General features: G+C 58.8%; 1 protein-coding gene across 5 annotated transcripts; it reads right to left on the reverse strand.

Annotated features, from left to right (window-relative positions):
* Positions 1 to 1,027: 1,027 nt before the first annotated feature.
* On the reverse strand, positions 1,028 to 20,755 carry OGDH (oxoglutarate dehydrogenase). Of its 5 annotated transcripts, none has more exons than XM_040618303.1 (21): positions 20,623 to 20,755; positions 15,415 to 15,459; positions 12,870 to 12,985; positions 11,543 to 11,697; positions 10,962 to 11,108; positions 10,401 to 10,491; positions 9,302 to 9,481; positions 8,071 to 8,199; positions 7,288 to 7,467; positions 6,772 to 6,924; positions 5,989 to 6,091; positions 5,649 to 5,777; positions 4,335 to 4,485; positions 4,112 to 4,239; positions 3,850 to 4,028; positions 3,629 to 3,700; positions 3,041 to 3,163; positions 2,389 to 2,461; positions 1,582 to 1,745; positions 1,339 to 1,493; positions 1,028 to 1,254 (listed from the first exon to the last, which is right to left on the reverse strand). In XM_040618303.1, the coding sequence occupies exons 1-21, from the start codon at positions 20,738 to 20,740 to the stop codon at positions 1,134 to 1,136; spliced, it is 2,712 nt and encodes a 903-aa protein (XP_040474237.1). In that variant the 5' UTR covers positions 20,741 to 20,755; the 3' UTR covers positions 1,028 to 1,133. The 5 variants fall into 5 exon arrangements, with proteins under 5 accessions (XP_040474237.1, XP_040474240.1, XP_040474238.1 ...); XM_040618306.1 differs by lacking the exons at positions 15,415 to 15,459; positions 20,623 to 20,755 and adding exons at positions 20,391 to 20,493; positions 20,593 to 20,609; XM_040618304.1 differs by lacking the exon at positions 15,415 to 15,459.
* Positions 20,756 to 21,405: the final 650 nt, after the last annotated feature.

Here is a 21,405-nt window from a genome sequence, read left to right on the forward strand (position 1 = left end):
GGCGCGGCGGGGCGGGGCGGGGGCGCGGCGCGCGGGGCGGGGCTGAGCCGAGCCGAGCCAAACTGAGCCGGGCCGAACCGGGCCGGGCCGAACCGGGCCGGGCCGAGCCCGCGCCGCCGGCGCCGCCGCCGCCGCGCACAATAAAGCCGCGAGCTGGGTGGTGTGTGCGGGCGGCTCCGCCCCGCCAGGCGCAGGCAGCCGAGCACCGAGCGGCAGAGCGCGGCGGGCGGCGAGCGCGGGGCCGCGCGTGTGCGTGGCCGCGCGTGTCAGCAGGACGCGGCGCGTGCCTGTGTGCAGGGCGGGGGATGTGCGACACGCGTGTATCACACGGCGCTGTGCCGGCAGGGGCGGGACACGGCCGATGGGTACCAGGGCGACCGGGAGGCAGCGGCACAATGCGTCACGAGGGAGGCGCGACGGCACGGCCACCCACCTGCCTTGTGCCAGCAGCCGGTGCGAGTGCCACCCGCCCACCGTGACTCCCGGCCCCACGGCTGATGGGGAGCTGGGTGGCACCGGGGGGACGCACCAAGGAGGCAGGAAGCGGCCCGCAGCCAGCGCCCAGCGCCCCGCCCCCCCCACCTCCACGGCAGAACACGGAGCCGAACGCCCCCCGAGCGGCTGCAGGGCCCCGGGCCGGGGTCCCAGTGCGGGCAGGGTGGGACAGCACGTCCCCGGCACGGCCGGGCTGCCCTGGAAGCTGGGGCGGGTGGGGTGGGCATCACCCATCACCCCCAGACTCGCCTTGGTCCCACGGTGGGGGCAGCCACCCCACGTCACGCCCCTCCACGAGCAGCAGGGGCAAGTGCAACAGCAGACTGGGAGGGACTGGGAGATGGCCGGGCACATTGCACTGGTCACCCCCAGAGAGGAGCCCCAGGGAGCAGTCCCCCAGGGGACCAGGGGCACGAAGGGTCTCCCCCCCGCCACAGCAGGTGGGGGCAGCTCCCAGCCCCTCTCAGCTGCCAGGGCAGCTGCGCCAGCGCCGGCCCCAGCCCCGGTGGACAAGGACTCCAGCTGCCAGTACAGGGTTGGACAAGGTCTGTAGTTACGGAGGGAAGGGGGAGGCGAGCGCGGGACAGACACGGACAGACACAGACGGGCGCATGCTGCTGCCGCCGCCGGGCTGGCACTTAGGCCAGGTCCTTGAAGGCGTCGAGGTTGAAGGCTGTGTCAAGGAGCCGCTGCAGCTCCGTCAGGTGGGTCTTCTTGTTGCCGGTGGCAGGGGCAGCCGCTGGCTCCCGCCCTGCATACCTATGGGGGAGAAGACAAGGGGTGAGGGGGGGTCTGCACCCTCCAGCCTCCCCCGAGCATCACGACCACCCCCCAGGTTCCTACCAGACGGGCTTGGCGCGGTTGATGGTAGTGCGCAGCCGGGGTTTGACGTAGTCGTAGTAGCCCTGGTTCTTGTGCTCCTCCTGGCACCACACCAGCTCGGCAGCTGGGTACTTCTGGGCTTCCAGCTGGAGGAGGTCGAAGGGGAACGGGGAGAGCTGCGGGCAACACGGAGCAGCATCACAGTGGCGCCACGGGAGCAGCACCCCCAGCCTGTGGGCCCAGAGGTGGCCGGACCCTGCTCACCTGCTCCACCCTGGTGACAGCCACGTCGGCCTCCATCTGCCGGGCCTTGCGCTCACGGGTCAGGTCGTAGTAGACCTTGCCAGTGCAGAACAGCACTCGCTTCACCCGCTCAGGACTCTGGGCCGCAGGGCCGCTGTCGGGGATGACACGGAGGAAGTGGGTGCCTGCCACGGGAGAGGGTAGCACCGTCAGCCACAGCAGCCTGCGGCACCGCACCGGCAGCTGCCTGCACCCACATCCCACGCCAGCTCCTCCGGGGACCCCAGCCTGCGCAGGCAAACCGGAGAGGCAGAGCCAGGCAGCTGGTACTGGGTCAGCTCCCAGTACAAACCACCGCAACTCTGTGCAACCTGCGGCTGCCAAATCCGGGTGGCACCGCTCTGGCGGGAAGGGGCTGCCGATGGAGGAAGTGCCACGGCAAAATCTGGAAAGCCGAGCCACCTCTCTCCTGGGCACCAGACTCGGCGCTAACAGGGGGTGGCTCCAATCTGCTGGGTAGATGGGCGCAGCCAGCACAGCCCAGCTGCAGCTGGGGCGAGCACGCCGCCTTGGCACCGGCGGGGAGCGGGGAGGGAGGAAGGCAGCCCACGTGCCGCGCTGGCACAGAGCTCTCTGCACGACTGCCTGCGATGCCCCCGTGCCAGCAGCATCAGCCCTGCTCAGCTGCTCTTCGGCACAGGGAGGCCGCTGCCAGGCGGACTTTGCCCGAGGCCACTGGCTCCTGCCCTTCACCCTTCATCCCGCGGATCGGCGGGGGGGGGGGGGGGGTGGGGGTGGGAGAAACGAGCACCTCCGCGCCGCCCATACCTGGCAGCATGTCGTCAAAGCTGGAGCGGGCTTCGGGGTGGCGCAGCAGCGACTTTGGAGTGAAAATTATCAGCTGGAAGGAGGGGGGAAGAGGCAGAGCAAGGCGGTCAGCCTTGCCAGAAACATCTGCCCTACAGACAAAGGCCAGAGCACCGACCTGTCCACCCTGCCCGGCCCCCCCGCCGCCCCCACCCCCCGAGCCCAGGAGCAGCCGCAGATTTGCTCCTCGCTCGGCTGCCGTGCTCTGCCAGATCTGGCATCTGCTTCCAACAGCACCAGCTCTCCCTGTCCGAGCTTCCCCCAGCGAAGAGGCCACGGTGCTGCCGAAACCTGCTTGGCCCGCAGCTGGAGCTGAAGGCAAGCGGCGGGACGGCGCTATTTACCGATGCCCACCAACCGGCCCTGGCGCCTGGCCTGCCCACCCAGGAAGGGGCCACAGCCACCGCCGCCTGCGCAAGCCGGCCGGCAGCACATCATGCACCGAGCCAGTCCCCAGCACCACGAGGTCCTTGGCCCGGCCAGAGGCAAACTGCCCGTGTTTGCTGCCCAGGTGCAAGAACAAGCCCGCCCCAAGTCCCGTCCCCAGGCTCAGCAGGGTCATGGGGCTGCCCTGCCTCGGCACCGAGCCAGGCGCAGAGCTGCGGGCACTGACCGGTTTGCGGAAGGGCAGGAGGATCTGGCGCCGGAGGACGTGGAAGAAGTTGGCCGGAGTGGAGCAGTTCACAACAATCCAGTTGCAGTCGTAGAGCTGACGCACATCAAAGTCGTCCAGTTTCTGCCTCGGCGAGTGCAGTTCAAGGGATTTCAAGAAACACAAGGTGCCTCTTGGCCTCACAGCTCCAGCAGCGGAGGAAAGAGCAGCACCCAGCCCCCTCTCCCTCCCTCCCTCTCCAGAGCACATGGACACCCACAGAGACCCGGGAGAGGCTGCAGGTCTGTGCCCCTGCCTTGAGGTGGCCAGCAACACCCCCACCTCCTGCTGCTTTTGGACCCATCTCTGCCTTGCATCGTGCAGCAGCCCCGGGGGTGGTGGAGGTTCAGCCCCCTTCCCGAAACCCTCCAGCTGCAGCACGAGCCCAGGGCATCCCACACCTCCTGCTACTGGCTCCGCAGCCCCCGCTGCGGCCGTAGCACTGTGCAGGGCCCACCCTGGTGGTGTTGCCCCCCTCCCCGTTTCAAGTCAGCAGCTGGATCCAGAACACAGGAGGGCCAGGCTGAGCTCAGCACGGCCGCCACTCACAGGGAAGACGTCAGGATCGTCATTGCACATCTGCAAAAATCGCTCTGGGCGGGCGGAGGAGTGCTCGGGACCCTGCAGGGACCAAGCAGCGGGAGAGTGAGAGGGGGGCGAGGCTAGTGCAAGCAGCTGATGCTAGGCGCTGCCACTGCTGCCCTCAGCTGCTTCTTATGCAGGCCAGACAATGGGCACCCCTGGGTGCCCATGAGCTGGGGGCTCCTTACCATGCCCTCCATGCCATGGGGAAGCAGCAGGACAATGCCGTTCTGCCTCACCCACTTGGCCTGCCCGGGACAGATGAACTGGTCAATTATGCACTGGGCGGTGTTGTGGAAGTCCCCAAACTGGGCTTCCCAAAGCACCAGGGCGTTGGGGCTGGCCATGGCAAAGCCCAGCTCAAATCCTGAAGGATGGGAGAGAAGCGAGGGGGTTATCTTCCCAGAGTGGCCTCACCCCTGGGCAGCAAGCACAGACCTCCTCACCCACCGAGGACGCCGTACTCCGACAGAGAGCTGTTGCAGACAGTGTAAGGAGCCTGGTTGGGCCAGAGGTGGTTCATGGGGATACAGGTCCTCTTGTCCACATTCTGATCATGCAGGACATGGTGGCGATGGCTGGAAGAGGGGAAAGCGTTACTTCACCGTCACCCTTCGGATGCCTTCCAGAAAGGCTAGAAGCACCTTTGCAGCCACCAAAAGCATGGCTTTACCTAAACGTCCCCCTCTCAACGTCCTGGCCACTCAGGCGGATGTGGATGCCCTCTTTGAGCAGGGAACCAAACGCCATGTACTCTGCCAGGGCCCAGTCCACTGTCCGGTTCTTCACCATCTCCCCACGGGTTTTCAGGATACGGCTCAAACCTGCCAGGACGGAATACGGGTTGTAGCCCACACAGGAGGGAGTTCCAGTGACACCGTGTTTCTCCCACAATCCACCCGCGGACCGACAGACTGCAAATGCCTGGAGGTAGAGGAACAGATTCACCTCTGCCACAGGGATGAACCAGGGATGAGGAATCATCCCTGCAAAGAAGGATCGGCTGCAAAGCAGAGCTAGCTCAGTTCACTTCCCTTAACCACAGCTCCCTTGTGAACTAATTCTCATAGACTCACAGGGTGCTCTGGGGCGGAAGGGACTTCCAGAGTCCCTCCTAGTCCAACCCCTCTGCCACGAGCAGGGACGTTTTCACTAGATCAGGTCGCTCAAAGGCCCGTCCAAGCTGGCCTTGAACTCTGCCAGGGACGGGGCGCCCGCAACTTCTCCGGGCAACCTGTGCCAGCACCTCACCAGCCTCACCGTAAACACTCCTCCTTTATTTATGTCCAATCTAAACCGGCCCTCTTTCAGCTTCAAAGCCTCGCCCCTTGTCCCGTCACTACAGGCCCCCGTGAAGTCTCTCCACATCTTCCTCGTAAGCCCCGTTGCACACCAAAAGGCCGCGGTGAGGTGTTTGTGGAGCCTTCTCCAGGCTGAACACCTCCAACTCACTCAGCCTTTCGGCACAGGAGAGGGGTTCCAGCCCTGCGATCATTTCCGTGGCCGCCTCTGGACCTGCTCCAGCAGGCACACACCACAACACAGGGAGCTCCACCCGAACGTAAGGAAGGACTTCTTTACTCTGAGAGCGACAGAGCACTGGCGCAGGCTGCCCGGGGGGGCTGCAGGGTCTCCTTCTCTGGAGACATCCAACACCCACCTGGATGCAACTCTGCAACCTGCTCTAGCAGAACCTGCTTTAGCAGGGGGTTGGACTAGATGATCCCCAGGTGCCTTCCAACCCCGACCACTCTGTGATTCTGTGAACAGGTCCATTCTGTCCTGCGCTGCGCACCCCAGAGCTGGACACAGTGCTCTGGGGATGGGTCTCAGGAGAACAGAGGGTGAGAATCCACTCCCCCCACCAGCTGGCCACACGTATCGAAGCACTGTAGCAGGTCCCTTCATCTCAGGCCATGTTCCAGCCCTATCTCACATCTTCTCCCGAACGAACGCCCAGTTTGGCATAGCTTCTGCAAGCTCCTACCTCCGTGGATGGTGAAATCCTCCACTGGCACTGAGCTGGCCACCTGACCAATGTGCGTCAAGTCCTCTTCGTTCAGACCAGTGGAGGGGCAGGTCATGCTCCGGGGTTGGCCATCCAGAGTGAAGAAACCTGCAGAAGGAGCAGCAGCCCACCATGTTGTGGGAGCCATGCCCAGCTCTCTGTGAAGAGCTCAGACCACGGACACCGTCAAGCAAGGGCGGGGATTGCCAGGAGCGGAGAGCACCACCCCACCAGGGCGATTTACCAGAATATAGCTGTCACAGCTCTAGAGAAGCCAGGGTCTTTGCTAGGGACCTCCCAAACATGGCTAGCCGCTTACCAGGCCAGGGTGAGTCCAGCCAGTGCTTGATGTGCAAGATCTTTTCATCCTTGGATCTCGCGTGGGCCTCCTCGCAGATCTTGTCATACTTGGCGATTTCCTCCTGAAAGGCAGAACCAGGAGGCAGAAAAGCATTAGCTTTTAGTTGTCTCCAAGCAAGGGTGATGAGCCTGGGGGCCTCGGCGTGAGCTTGCGAGGGTGCTGGAGGACACAGCTGGTCCCCACAGCAGGGCAGCCCCAGGGCCGCACAGCTCAGCCTTAGAGCGCAGAGCTGCTGCCGCAGGCCCCTGTCCCCCTCAGGACAGCTCCGCTGCCATCCGAGCCGGCAACTCACATTCTACCCGAAAGATGCTGCGACGTGGTACCGGGGGCAACAAAGAGCTGGCAGAGCTGCTGCCACGCTTGCTGCCAGGGAGGCAGAACTTGTGCAGGGGACCTGCCCCAGATCCCCCCAGGCCACAGTGAGCCCAAGTGCTGCTCAGCCCAGCTCTTCCGTGAGTCGCAGCTGCACTGCAGTGGCCCAGCACCGTATGGCTTGTGCTGCACTGATCACGGGGCATCCTTGAACTACATGTTCCTGTGCTGTTCAGGACGAGCCTTGGCTCCTGACCTGGTTGCTGCCAGGTTTGCATTGCTCACCCAACCCTAGCACAGCCCTGCCAGCTTTAGGTGACAAGCACAAGCAGAAACGGGCATCATTCACACCCAGGTAAGAACCAAACACGTAGTTTGTACCCGGAGATGCCGCCTGCAGTTTTCCTTCCAGGCCCCAAGGGACAGTACCTCGTACTCCAGCTGATTTACCACCCCCTGGGAAATCAGCAGCTCTGCATATTTCTGCAGCACTGGCTTCTGTTTCCGGATCTGTTTGTACATCAGGGGCTGCGTGAACATGGGTTCGTCCATCTCGTTGTGGCCATTGCGTCTGTAACAAACCTGCCGGGAAGGGAAAGAGCCTTTGAAAGCAGCTCCTTGCAACCCGCGACTCCAAAAGCAGTCGGAGGTACCTGGATCTCTGTGCTAGGCAGGGTCTGAAACAGCCCAGGAGGGACCCCCGCACGTCCTCTCCAATGTGGGAGGCGAGGGCAGGCTCCATACAGAGACGGTGTCACCTCTCCAAGTGCTATTACAGCCTCGCTGCCTTGCTTTACACCATCTCCTCCCTACCATCACGTCAAAAGGGCCAAACAAGCCCTGAGGAGAAACCTCAGCTTCCAGAAAATACACCCCAAGAGGTATCAGCAAGCACCCACAGCAGAGCCACAGCTTTAGGATAACGCCTTTTGCCACGTTCCTCACCAAATCCACCACCACGTCCTTATGGAAGGTGCTACGCCACTCTGCTGCCACATTGCACACGTAGACGACGGCCTCCGGGTCGTCTGCATTGACGTGGAAAATGGGTGCGTTCACCACACGGGCGACATCGGTTGGGTATGGGGAGGAGCGGGCCATCCGGGGGTCTGTTGTGAACCCAATCTGTAGCAGGCGAGAGGGAACAGGACCAGCACAGTGGTAAGGATTTGGAATATGGCTCTGCTACTCAGCTCCTCCTACGGACACTCATAGACTTGGGCACTTGGGGCAGCTGTTTTACCAGCTCAGGAAAGCACCGGGTGAGCGCACACGGAGCTTCGAGGGCAGCTCGGCTGCTATGCTGAGCTGGGGGCTCCCCCACCATGGCTGCACTGCTCAGTCATAGCACAACCCGCCCGACTCCTGCACCCAGGCACCGCAGCCCGTTCCGGTCCCGGCACCTAGGCTGTTGAGCCGCTGCACCCACAGGGATGGGCTGGCCCCGGTGAAATGTCTCTGGTTTACATGGGGCGCAACAGAGCAGCCCTGCGTGATCTCAGATGCCAAGCACCAGGCTGCACCACCTCTCTGCCAGGCTGGACTCAAAAGTTGCTCCTGCCGAGTAGCCGGGTATGGAGTACCCCCTGCTGACCCCAGGATCATGGCTCACGCCAGGAACGTTGGCTGGGAAACAGCTACTGCCTGCTGCCAGCTACCACCTAGACCTGAACCTGCAGGGGCTGATCTGCAACAGACCTGCTTGGACGCAGGGGACTTGCTCCTCACCTGGTTGTTCACCACAACGTGAACAGTGCCGTGGGTGGTGTAGGAGGGAAGGTCGCTCAAGTGGAATGTCTCATACACGATGCCCTGCCCAGCGAAAGCGGCGTCTCCGTGCAGGAGGATGGACATCACCTGGGAGATGTGAAGCCACAGCAGTCAGCAGGGGCTCTGTGGGGCTGGCAGGCAGAGGCAGCCACCAGGAAAGGGCCCAAGTCTCATCCCCGTGAGCCTTTGGCCTCCCAGACAGGACATGGAGCAGCTCGCCAATGCATCTGATGCTTTCTCAGGGGATCGGAGAGGAGCCAGCCACGATGGGCGCAACTGCCAGGGAGAAGGTCGTGGCCACCGGTTCTCCCCCCACGCCAGGACAGCACACTTGGGATGCCTCAGCCAGGCAGCGGGACGGCACCTGGCGCGCAGCACCTGGGAGGCGAGTCCCGTTCCCAGACACACACTTCTCAAAGCAAAGCCTTCTGTTAACGGGGGAAGACAAGAAAAATGCCCCTTTCCCCCACGCTTTCACTCCAGAAGACCTCTGGGCAGGATCTAGGCCAGAAGCCAGCTCCAACTTCAGTGACGTTACTTTGCTATCATTCCCAGGGGCTGGCTGAGGACACCGCCTGTCAGATGAGGACAGTTTGTCTATTTATATCCAGCCCTCGGGGTGCAGGAGGAAGGGAAGCACTTTTGATCTCACCCTTCCACTTCTTGGTGTCGGAGATAGGTCTGTGATGAATCAGACCACAAATAAACCCCCCCACAGCCCGCTCCCCTCCTGCTCTCCCAGCTGGGTGTGGAGGGCTGCCTCCTGCTGCCGGCTCCAGCTTTCCCAGCCCCAGGAATGGTTACCCCCGGTCAGGCTGAGATCCCTCAGCTGGAGACTCCTAGTGCCGAGTCCCCCAAGCTGCCCTGCTTGGATTGGCTTCTGGGAGTGCCCCTCATTTCCCCGCTTTCCAGCCAGGAGGTCGGGCACCTGCCGCTCCCCGCAGCCTGGCTGAGCCAGTTGGCTCAAAGACTGAGGAAGCAGCAACGGGAGCCCGGGGTGGGCGAGCCCCTGCCAAAGTTGTCCCCAAAGACAGCGGTGAAGGACGGCAGAGCAAAGTCAGGGTGACGGCAGGGAAAGGGGCACGGCAAACAAACACCAGCTGGGTTTTTTCACTTCCCACCAACCTGCCTCCCACCAAACCCCATCTGGCCCGGGCCACTTCATTGTGGGTGTCTCAGCACCACTCACCTTCTTCCCTTCCGTGTCCCCGCAGTAAAACTGCTCTGCTTTAGTCTTGCCCTGAACAACGGGATCAGCTGCCTCCAAGTGCGAAGGATTTGCCACCAAGGAAAGGGTGATATTCCTGTCAGTGACACGGTTAATCCGCCGGTGGTACATTCCCAGATGGTACTTCACATCACCGGAGCCCTGATGGAGGGGAGAGGAGAGTCACCCCGAGGAACCTGGGTGGCTGTGGGGGCACAGGAGACCTGAAGCAGGATGGCACTGACCCCAGGGGCTGGAAAAAGGGGGCATCTTCTGGAGGCGGTGGCAGAAGGCAGCAGGCACTCACTTTAGGAACTGACCTGGCACCCAGCAAAGCAAAAGTAGCCTGCTCCAGGTGCCAAACCACCCACACACCTCAGACACACATCAAGCCCACCCAGGTAAGGTTTAAGGTGCAGGGGAAGGACCAAGTGTAGCGAGTTTGGGGAAGACACTGGAAAACATGTCACGCTCACCCAAGCTCTAGTCACACTGCAGCAGTACAGCTGTCACTGGCACTGCTCGCAATATGCGCCTTGACACCCCAGGGTGCTGCTTTCTCACCTCACAACCCCATCTGAAGGGCACAGCAGGATAAGGCCAGCCCAGCCCAGCTTTCCAAAAGCCAAATGATCCCATCTCATGATGCTGGAAGCTTTGGAACACGAGTGCACACACAAGCGACTCAAGCCTTGGGGCTTTTGCATCTGCTTTAGGGCCCCACATGGGGGCCGGGGGCTGCCGCGAGGGTACAAGCCAACCCCTGCTCCCAGCTGCCTTCCCCTCACCTCGCCGTTCACCTCAAGGCTGCTTTATGCCCATGGAGAGCCGCTGACCAGCCAGCCCGTGCTGGAGACACCAGCAGCAGCCAGGGCACGTCACCCCCAGGACAGGCAAGGACAGACCAGCACTGGCACCAACACGAAGGCTACAGTCGCACAGGTACGCGGGGAAACCCTTGCGATGCCGACGCCACCCAGTGACACCAGTGACCCAGTCCAGCTCATTCTGCACAGGCACACACCCAAGGACCACACGGGGACAGGCAACAGCAAGCAGCTACAGAGAGGAGGAGACTCACCTCATCAGCAGCCTCCAGCTTGGAGTCAAACTGGCAGAAGATCTGCTCCAGCTCTTTCCTGATCACGTTGGCGAGAACATTGAGGCGTCCCCTGCAAAAGCAAGACCATTGCTGGCCACCGGCCAACTTGGCATCGAGTGCAGACGGTGACTTGCCATCCCCCCATCAAGCAGAGGTGGTGCGCAACCCTGCCCCTCCTGCGATGGCTGTAGGGTCACCCAGGGAGGGCTTTCCCGAGAAGGAGACTGCAGACCCCTCAGCACAGGGACGGACCGCCCCATCCTGACAGCTGCCCCAAAGTGGGCAGGCTGGATCCTGCTCTGGGATTCCCGCTCTGCCGACGGAGCACCACGCCCCTCCAGGCGGATTTACAAACTAGCTGAAGCTGAAAACGCAGCAATGAGCGGAGAGCAGCCAAGGCCTGAGCTCTCCAGCTAAGGTTCACCCCCAGGCAAGACCAGTTAGGTGACGGCAGAAACCGGTGTGCCCTCCAGTACCGAACCCCGGCTGCAACCCCCTCCTCCACGCCCCAAGCATCACCACGGAGAGAGGCAGGATTACCTGTGGGGCATTCCCATGATAACATAATCCACTCCCTTCTCGCTTGACTTATCAATAATGGTCTTTAAGGCTGGGATCAGCACTTCACAGCCCTCCAGACCAAAACGCTTCTCTGAAGACCATTTCCGATGAAGGAACTCCTCAAACCTGGAAGGCAGAGAGAGTGGGATCAGTGCCAGGGCTACAGCTGAGGGCAGAAACCAGAGAAAGGATGGGGACCACAGCAGGGGAGCCACAGCATCAAGTGATGCTTTAGCAGGCATCGTGCAGCAGCCCAGTCACCCTGGTCTCCCGCAGAGCTTGGCTGGCCGCTCCCCCACCCCAACAATGCGCTGCACTTCAACCTTATTTTTAGGCTTCAGGATCTTTTATTGTCTTTCAGGATCACCCACATTTGCAGGTTCTTTGCCAGCACCCGAGCCTGCCAACCCAGCAGGTCACTGGCATCACCCTGCTGATTAAGCCAACCGTGACAGATGACGACAGATGACGTCAGATGGTGACTGCCTCACTCCAGCTGGGAGCAAACCACCCCGGGCAGCAAGGGAAGGGAAGGAGAAGGCGAAGCCCCCCCAGGGTACCTGGTAGAGCGGACCAGCCTGGCCAGCAGCGTGCGTTTCTCTTCATTGGTAAACTGCATGATGCCCGGGGTCTCAAACTTCTGCCGGATCCACTGGCACTGCTCCAGGTCGTTGATAAACATGAACTCTACGCCGATGTGCTGGCAGTACGCCATCTGCCCCAAGGGGAGGAGAAGGGCCATGAGACAACAGCCAGGGCTGTAGGACCTCCTCACCCCTCGGCAAAGACAGGCACATGTGTGGCATCGTATGGGACCGGGGTGCCAGGGACTCTCTGATCCCTCTCTTCAGCCTTCCAGCAAGACAAAGAGCCCTCTTGCACCAGCGGAGACACAAACCCTCCTGCCTGGCAGCCCCACCACGCTGCCTGAACGCCCGCAAGTGCTGCCTGCGGCAGTGGCCCAGGGGACCCACGAGCAGGGCCGGGCAGCCAGCACCGTGCCAGCCCCCCCGCGGAAGCCCCATCTGAACTGTTCTCCCAGGAAAGGTGACGTGGCAGAGGACAACCTGGGATGCTGGGGGGCAGCTTGGAAACTGCACACGACCCAGCATCAAAATGTTGAATTCCCTTTCCCCAGTGGGCCCTGGATCGGACCCTCAAGTGCTTTACATCCACCTTGGAGGCATGTTTTCCCTCTTGGTGGCATCAGGTCCACAACACCACTTCACATGGCAGGGAGACAATCAGCAAAACAACCACCTCCAACAAATAAGGAGCCCGTTCTTACAGCTTGTCTAAGATGTCGGTGCAGCTTTGCTTCTCCCAAGGTCAACCTGTCTTGGCAGAGAACAGCTGAGCAAGTCCGCAGCTTGCCTGAGAGCTGTCTGCGCTCTCAGACCAGGCAGAACAGGATACGAAATTTGGCAGGAAAGGGGAACTGGCTGCAAGAGGTGGAAGCCCCAGCCCCAGGTTGGAGCTCCTCCTGCACCCAGACCCTCCAAGAGGCCACCACGCAGGGCAGCCTCCTCCTCCAGCCCGCTCCTGTGCTCTCCCAGCACAGTTTGCTGCTTTCAACTCGAAAGCGGCTGGAGAGGTTTCAATAAATGAACGGTTCAGCTGCCTGGGATTTGTTCCACCTTGGGCAGAGCAAATACGTTGCCCCAATGCAGCATGAAGCTGGAGGTGATCAGAGGTGAACAGGTAACATGGGGCAGCTGGCAAAAGTGGGGCAAGCACCGAGGAGCAGCTCCCAACGTGAAAGGCTTAAGACCTGCAGGTTGGCCCAGGCTGCGGGCAGCAGCAGGACCCAGGACCTTCAGAAAGCAACTACTCTGCCCCAGCCCCATCTGCAAACAGGTCTGGCAGAGCCCCCCCTGCCCTCCTCACCTCCAGCCGACGGATGATCTCACGGAGCGGAAGAGCCGATTCGTTTCCACCGATGAAAGTGGTTGTGGGCAAGTGGAAGACCTTGTCGAGGTCAGACTCATCCAGCCCGTAAAAGCCTGCAGGATTTTTCACGGGTGGGACAAGCGAAAGCAAGAGAGAAAAGGAAGGAAGGGGGATGGGGGGGGACACCGTCACGCAGGGACCGGGTGCAATTGGGAGAGGTGGGGAAGGGACAAAAAAAGCAGCATAAAACCAAAAATAAGCATGAGGGAGGTTTATACAGATAAAATCCAAGCCATAATGAAACAAAAAGACATTGAGCACAGAACAAGGTTATTATGAAAGGTAATGCAGGAAATGAAAACACAAAGCAATATACGTATGTATATGTATATGTATGTGCAGGTAAACCAGCAATTAAAATCCAGGGTAAGAGTCAGGGAGTTTGTAGCCCCAAGAACACAAAAAATACACCACAAATCGTAACAGAGGGGAGAGAACGGGAACAGCAATTGAAGAGGAGTCACCGAGCACAACAGAGGTGTCACCACGTGGTGGGAATTAAAAATGAAGAGTCAACGCAAGAGAAGGAAACGGTTAAAACAGACAAACCCCAAAGAGGGAGAGAAAGAGAAGCGAAAGAGAGAAAATGGCATCAGGGCTCTGCGATGACGGACTCTCCTGAATAGCTCAGCCCGGCAGCAGGGCAGCCAGCTGGCCCCCCAGGGGTTCTGGTGCCCAGATACCCCCTCACCCAATTAACAGCCTCTCAATTAGGGGTTTAGCCCAGCTCTGCTCAGCAAACTCCCTCCTTCTAGGCCCTGGCACCTGGTGGTGTGTAGGTGGCTGCTGCTTGCAGCAGGTGGGGCTGCGGGGGGCTGGGCTGTGCCTGGAGAAGGTGCTGAGCAGTGCTCAGAGCTGAGCATCGAGCTGTAGAGCTGCAGACAGGCCCCGACACCACCCACGGCTGCAGCAGCGTCGGCAGGGCCCTGCCAGGGCCCGCAGCAGCTCCACAGCACCCCAAAGCCATCGGAGGTGCCTCAGCACCCGCTGACACTCACGGTTGTCTTTGGGGAAACTGAGGCACGGAGGAGGAGCGGCAATGGACTCGCTGGGCTGATGCAGCAAGGCAGAAGCGGAGCCGGGAAGGGCCGTCCCAGGACCCTCGGGAAGCAGGAGCCTGGCTGGAAGGGGCGGGCGAGCAGAGCTGCCCGCTGCTGGCCCACAGCCCTGAAGCCCTTCTCGGGCTCCTGTTCCCTGCCCCCCGCAGAGCCAGGGTTCAGGGCATTTTCTAACCCAGGGCCGGAGCCACAGAGGAGGCAGCTGCCACCGCTCCTCCCGGCTCCCTTCACGCCACCCAATGCCCCAGCCGGGGGCTCCTGCAGGGAGGGCACAGGGGATGCCACCTGCAAGCGCTGCAGGGCAGCGTAACCCACCTTCCTCTGAGCAAAGGGAGGCAAAAATCAGACCCTCCTGGGCTGGCCCTCCTTGAACTTCACCTTAAAGAGAGTCTGGCCCTCGCTCTCTGGTCAGGAGCAGGGGATGAGCTGAGGATGGGGCTGGCCACCGCTCGTCCCTGTGCAGCCTCAAGCACAGCGCTTGCCGGCGGCTGGGAACACCCACAGCAAGCCTGGAGCAGAGGTTTTCCTGGCTGCCACTGCCGCCCATCCCCTGCTCTGCCCACACGACCCTCCCGGGCACCGCCAGCGCCAGGGGAAAGGAACTAAGCTGGAGCCCGGGGAGCTCAGCTCCAGAGCGGTGGTGCCTGGAAGCATCGAGCCGCAGCCGGCAGCCGCCGCGGGTTTGGCCCCATGTCTCCAGGACGTCTCTGTGGCTCCTAGGCAAAGAGAAGCCCTGGGGAGAGGTGGCGTTAGTACGCACCATCCCAGAGAAACCGCTGGCTGGAGGCTTCAGGGAAGCTTCAGGTAACTTGCTGTGGCTCCCACCCTGCAGCACAGGGCTCCGGCTCGCTCTGCCGTGCCGGTTTGAAGATTCAGGCACGCTCCGGGGGGGGGGAGCGGGTATCAGATTTTGCAAGGAGTTTCCAGGGCTCTAAGCATCTCTGCTTCTGCTTTGCTGCAGCCTGCCAGCCTTTTTTTGACAGTGCTCAGTATTTATAGGCAGCGATACCATCAGACGGGAGGGGAGGCTAGCGATGAGCGGCCAAATTTTCACCATGACAAAACCAGGGCAGAGTCAGAAGACAGCTTGGATTTTTAGGAGACTTGAACCAATTGGGGAGATTGAGGCCTTGTAAAATGAACGTTCACAACAAAACGTGTAGTCTAGCAAGCTAGGCATGCAAACACACAGCATGGAAAAGGCCAGCAAGGCTCTACATTGGGGATCTCTACAGGTGAAGCATCACTAACCAAGCACCTACATCAAGACTTTTAGCGGGACAAATTAAAAATAAGCATGTTACAAAAGTCAAGAGTGGTGTGAGACGGGAGGGGTCCGCTTTATCAGCTTGGTTCATGCCCAGAATAACCTATTCAAAGAGAGTCCTGCACTCCAGAGGGTTAAAGGCTCATTAATTGCATACCTCCTACTGTTAACACTCTCAGCCGCTCCTTGAACACTGCGAGATCTGGGGTGGGGAGGGAAGGGGGTGCAGAAAGGGAGAAGACAGAGAGACGCAGTCAAAGTTAGTAAAAAAAAAACAAACCTGGAACTGTGAGAACTAGTCATGGAAAGCACAAGTCAAAAAAATACAGTATTTCAAATACAGTCAAAAACCATCAGAGGCAAAAGGGTTGGGATGGAGGACGACTACGCGCCAGGTGGAAAAGAAATCCCGGTGGAAAGTCTGGTGAGAGGAGGGAGGGGCAGGGAGAGGAATGGGGGGCATCAGACACTGGGGAGCAGTTGAGCTGCATGGTTTGAGATCTCCTGTCACGTGCACCCCTCGGATGACAGAGGGAGACCGCCCACCACAGCGTCTTCACCTGCTACGACCAAAAAGCACCTTCCCAACAAGCTGCGTCAAGGGCAGCGCTATCCGCCACAGAGCAGCGAGATGCCTCCCGGCAACATCTGCTCCCAGAGGGTTTCGCTCTGCTCATCGCTAACCAGATTTCAAGGTCACCCCCAAGGAGGCACCGCTACTGCCTACACACAGGCAGGAAGGGGATCAGGGTGTTAATGAGCAGGCCGTTAACGAGGAAGACCAGCACCGAGGCAGGCACGCAGGATGCCATCATTGCTCGAGCATGCTCAGCACAGGCGGGGAGCGCCGGCGCACCGTGCCGGATGCAGGCAGGGCTGCCGGAGTGGACGCAGGGCTCCAGCGTCACTGGAGCTGTGCCCTCCCGGCTAGGTTAGGTGACCCAAGTGCCTCAATCTCACCTGGGTTACAAGAAATGCTTTGAACACACTTCTCCTTTCAGTCAGCGGGGGAAAATCCCACGTTTAGGTGAGATGTTTGGGTAGTAAGGTCTCCAACTGGGGAAAGGGGAGGTGGCGGTGCTCCCAGCGCATCTCCCAGCAGGGCTTGCCTGGCTCTTCCCAAGCTGGAGGACTATTTCCTTCCATTCCACTGGGCAAGAGGCACGAGCAGCTGCCTTCCACAGAGAGACAGACAGACGGACAGACACTCAGACACACACTGCCTTCCATGCACCACCTGGATTTCAGTGTGCCAAACTATTATTTCCTTGAACAGGTCACCTCAAGTTCCTGCAGTCATCTTGTCCTTGTTTGACACCACTTACCATGCCAGATCAGCTGCAGCAGAAAACCAGGATGAGATGACTTTTGGGTTTTGGTTTGGGTTTGGTTTTTTTTTTTTCAAATGGAAAAGACAAGAGAAAGAGGAATTTGGTGGCTCCAGCCCCACCACTTGTCAGACCGAGTACCCCCAGGGAAGCTTTCTCCCCTTTACATATTCTCCAAAGCTCACACTGCTTAATCCAAAGAGAGCTTGCAAACCAGACACAAACCAGTTGCTAAACAAAAGGCAACTGAGAAGAAAGATCGATTTCTGAGATTACCCATGCCGCTCCTTTGAATTACAGCAGTGCTGGGCCATGGTTTAAGCTGCTGGCAGTAGAACTTGCACCACAAAAGCTGACCTTTAAGGATTTCACTGCTCAGAAAGAGGAAACAAGATCGTTTCCAAGTTTCAAAACCACTCCTGTTATTAACTGCTCTGTCAAGTCTTAAGAAATACTCTTTCAAAGCAAAATAAGCCAGCAGGATCTGCTTAGAAATTGGCTTTCTCTGCCACAAGCCAGCAACACCCGACCTTGGGCTCAGCCGGAGCTCTGCCCACGCTCCGCACCAGCGCCGCTCTCCTCCCCTCACGCTAAGCACAGTTTGCAAGCTACATTTGCCAAGTTGTATTCTAAGACTGACCAGATGAGGCTTTCCAGGATAAGACGACCAGAGGAAAGTATTCAGTATAAATAATACTTACAGCAAGATAATACAGCCTCCTTTGGCTGGACATAGCCAGCCATTTGAGTCCTACCACGAGACACACCCCCAGCATGAGCTAGTGGCTGATAGCAGCATAGCTTGTTTCCAGGACTCATTATTTCCAACGAATTCACGGATTCCTGGTAATTCAACCAACACCAGGAACTGCAATGACAGACACGTTGGTATGAAAGCCACAAAGGAACCAAAATTAAACAACGCTTGGCTCAGACACGGAGGTCGCAGGCCGAGATTCTCTTCCAGCTGATGCCCACAGACCAGCCATGCCTGAACTCCTTCCACCGCGGGGAGCCCAACTGGGTCACGCTGCTGGGCTCATGACCGCTCACCCAGGAGGAACAGGAAAAATGGAGCTTGTATCGCTGGACCGGGATTCTGTTACAGCTGACGATGCTGTCAGCCCAGCTCTGCAGTTGGGGCTCCAAGAGAGGACCTGCTCTTGGGTCACTTTGGGCTCTCCTTCCTCTGCAGCAAGGATGCTGCTGGAGCACACCTTGCTTCAGAGGAACCACAGCGTCAAAGCAGAAGAAAAGCCCTCTGAACTGGCATTTGCCATTGAAGCAGCCCTGTGACTTCAACGTCACAAAGTGGAAACAAGCAAGGAGCAGTGTCCCTCTCAAGGGTCCATACTGGGACCAATACGGTTTAATGTCTTAATTAGCGGGGACAGTGGGATTGACAGGGCCCTCTGCCCGGTTGCAGGTGACACCAAGCTGAGTGGTACAGTCCGTAAGACTTGAGGGAAGGGATGCCATCCAGAGGGACCTCGGCAGGCTGGAGGAGTGGGCCCATGTGACGTTTATGCAGTTCAACAGGGCCAAGTGCAAGGATCAGGGCAATCTCCAGTCCCAGCACAGACTGGGGAATGGACAGATGGACGCACGGACAGATGGATGGGTGGATGGATGGAGAGCGGTCCTGCAGAGAAGCACCTGGAGATGCTGGTGGGTGACAAATTGGACATGAGACAGCAGCGTGCCCTTGCAGCCCATAAAGCCAAACACACCCTGGGCTGCATCCAAAGAAGCGCGGCCAACAGGTACGGGGAAGGGATTCTTCCTCTCTGCTCCCCTCTCTTGAGACTCCACATGGTGCTCTGCATCCAGCTCTGGGGTCCCCAGCACAAGACAGACAAGGACCTGCTGGAGCAGGTCCAGAGGCGGCCACGGAAATGATCGCAGGGCTGGAACCCCTCTCCTGTGCCGAAAGGCTGAGTGAGTTGGAGGTGTTCAGCCTGGAGAAGGCTCCACAAACACCTCACCGCGGCCCTTTTGGTGTGCAACGGGGCTTACGAGGAAGATGTGGAGAGACTTCACGGGGGCCTGTAGTGACGGGACAAGGGGCGAGGCTTTGAAGCTGAAAGAGGGCCGGTTTAGATTGGACATAAATAAAGGAGGAGCGTTTACGGTGAGGCTGGTGAGGTGCTGGCACAGGTTGCCCGGAGAAGTTGCGGGCGCCCCGTCCCTGGCAGAGTTCAAGGCCAGCTTGGACGGGCCTTTGAGCGACCTGATCTAGTGAAAACGTCCCTGCTCGTGGCAGAGGGGTTGGACTAGGAGGGACTCTGGAAGTCCCTTCCGCCCCAGAGCACCCTGTGAGTCTATGACTTACTGATCGGCATGGTAACTGCTCCCCACACCCAGCTCCCTTTTCTCGTAAGGGAGAGCAGTCACTGCTACCACTTGCAGCCGTCCGGCTCTGGGTTTCATGCAGACCCTGCTTTCCTCTCAAAAGGGAAACACATCCAACAGGCACAGGCTTCAGGGCTCTCTGTTGCTGTGATTCAGAAGGATCGTAGTGCCCACAGCACTGGAGCACTGGCCAAAAACGCTGAGCTAAAAAAGGTTCCCCTCACGCCGCCTTCTCCCTGGCCACTGGGACTGGCTTCCAAGTCACCTAAAAAAAGTCTCCCTGCTCCCCTCGCAGCACCAACTACGAGCACATGTCCTCTCCTGCGCCTGGGTCCATGGCCATCATCTCACCGCCTCTTCCCATCAAAATCTCCCCAGGCACAGGGCTTGCTCCAACCCAGAGCCAGCCAGCTCCTGAGGCACAGCCAGGGCTTGGTCCTCCAGACAAGCATGTCAGAAGTCCAGACCTCGGGATGAAGCAGCTTCCCCATCATCCAGCGAGCTGGGACAACTAAAAAACCTAATCCTTCCCTACAACTCCCAGTACACATAATCCTACACGAGGGTCCAGCAGGTCCAGGGTGGGTGTCCCTGTGCTGGCAGCTGAACAAGGAATCAAGATCATTTACATGCACCGTACGCTCTGATCGGCTGTTTCAGCTGTGCGAGGTTAGTAATCATCACTGCTGCTCTAAGTTAGAAGCATGCCTCTCGAGCACTCACAGTGCCAGGGTAATGACCCTTGGAAAGCACCAGCAAGGTGGAAGAGCTCAGCGCCACAACCTCGTTCTAGCTAGAAGAATGGCAGCATACTATAGAGATCAAATCTAAAGCATGTTGGCAGGTGCTGAGTTTAAGCACTTTCAGACTAGGATTTCAGGTCCTAGGCACCACACACACTTCTGTGCAACACTCATGCATCTTTCGCTCGAAGGCACTGGGATTTCCACTTCTCTACTTGGACGGGAATGCATCCCAAAGCTTCCTTGTTATGATCACTGGCAGGGACTCATAGCTCAGTCTTGGAAAAAGGGGGCAATGAAGGGATTTACCAATGCTGTGGCAAGCTGGGAGCAAAGGAGGGCCGAGCATCGTTGCAGGGGCACACCAAGAGGCACTTCTCAGCCCTGCAGAGACAAAGCTAGCCCATTCCCCCCAGCTCCCGGGGCCCCCAAGAGCAGCAAGAGGAGCTGAGGGAACAGACCTCCAGCTCTTACCAACACAAAACCTCTCTCTGCTTCACATTTCCAGAAGATGCAATTGCTTCCACCCCTGGATGAGTGAGTTCAGTGACATAATTAATTCGGCGCCCCGCCGGCTCTAAATTTAGAGTGATCATTACTAAGGAAACTTAAGACCTTTCCCCCCTTACCGGTGAAGCGATCTACGTACAAAGCTGTGAAAGAGAGAGGAGCTCAAGCAATGCAGCACTAACTGCTCTCAAAGCCCTCACCCAGTTTGTCTGTGGATGTGATAAGATCAGCTGGAAGGGAGGAGTCCAGATCTGCATCCAAGATGCCCAGTGGGTCGAGTTGTGCTACATGATGCCCTCGAATCTATGAAATGGGCCAGGAATGGAAAGGAGAACAGGTACCAAGAGGGAGAGGGGAAAGGGAGAAAAACAAAAGAGGGGAGGGGTAAAAAAGTTAAATTACATTATAATTAATTTGCAGAGTAATTCTCACCGACGTTTGGAGAAACAGTTACTGGCGCATCATCAAAATTTACACAACTAATGCCGAGAGGATCAAGCTTTGCAATGTGATGACCCCTGACCTGGAAGCAACAACACAGATTAGTCATTAAGTTAATTGAAAAGACGTTCCTTAAAAAAAAAAAACAACCAAAACATGCAATCTCCTCTTTACATCTTCTTGCAGAGCCACCCCGATTTCTACTTTCAGCTACAGCAAGTAGGTGTGAGTGTCTCCCAGCTGCTGCGACCCGCTCTCCTCCGCCTGAAGCCAGACTTCAGCGGGGCAGGCAGAGGGACAGCGATCTCCTCCACAGCAGAGACCTTCCAGAACTGAGGTCTGAGGGTCCCCCACCGCTTTCCCAGTGTCCAACCCCAGCACCTGCTCTCTACAGGTGCAGTAACTCCACACCAACGGTTTCTTCCTAAGCATCACAGAAACGAAGAGGCAATCTTCCAGATTTTGGCAGATTCTAGCAACACGGCAGAGAAAACAAGCATCACCACCAGCAGTAGCTCCCGAAAAGGCAGAGGAACGTGTCTGAGGAACATCTGCCTGTCTGTGCTATTAAAGGTCAGCATTTTGTGAGAGAGGAGCCTACGGCAGGACTGGGAGCCCTCTTCTGGGAAGAGGCAGGTGCAGAAACACCAAAGACCTTTTGGCACCAAGAGCCCTGAGGGTGGGCTCCAGTGGCGCCAGTCAGGTCAGGAGTCACCACACTGGGTTTGAATCCACATCAGAAGCCAGGGAACAATGAGAGGTAACGAGGAGTTT

The sequence above is a fragment of the Falco naumanni genome, chromosome 19 (genome assembly GCF_017639655.2).
Source record: "Falco naumanni isolate bFalNau1 chromosome 19, bFalNau1.pat, whole genome shotgun sequence".
Classification (NCBI taxonomy): domain Eukaryota; kingdom Metazoa; phylum Chordata; class Aves; order Falconiformes; family Falconidae; genus Falco; species Falco naumanni.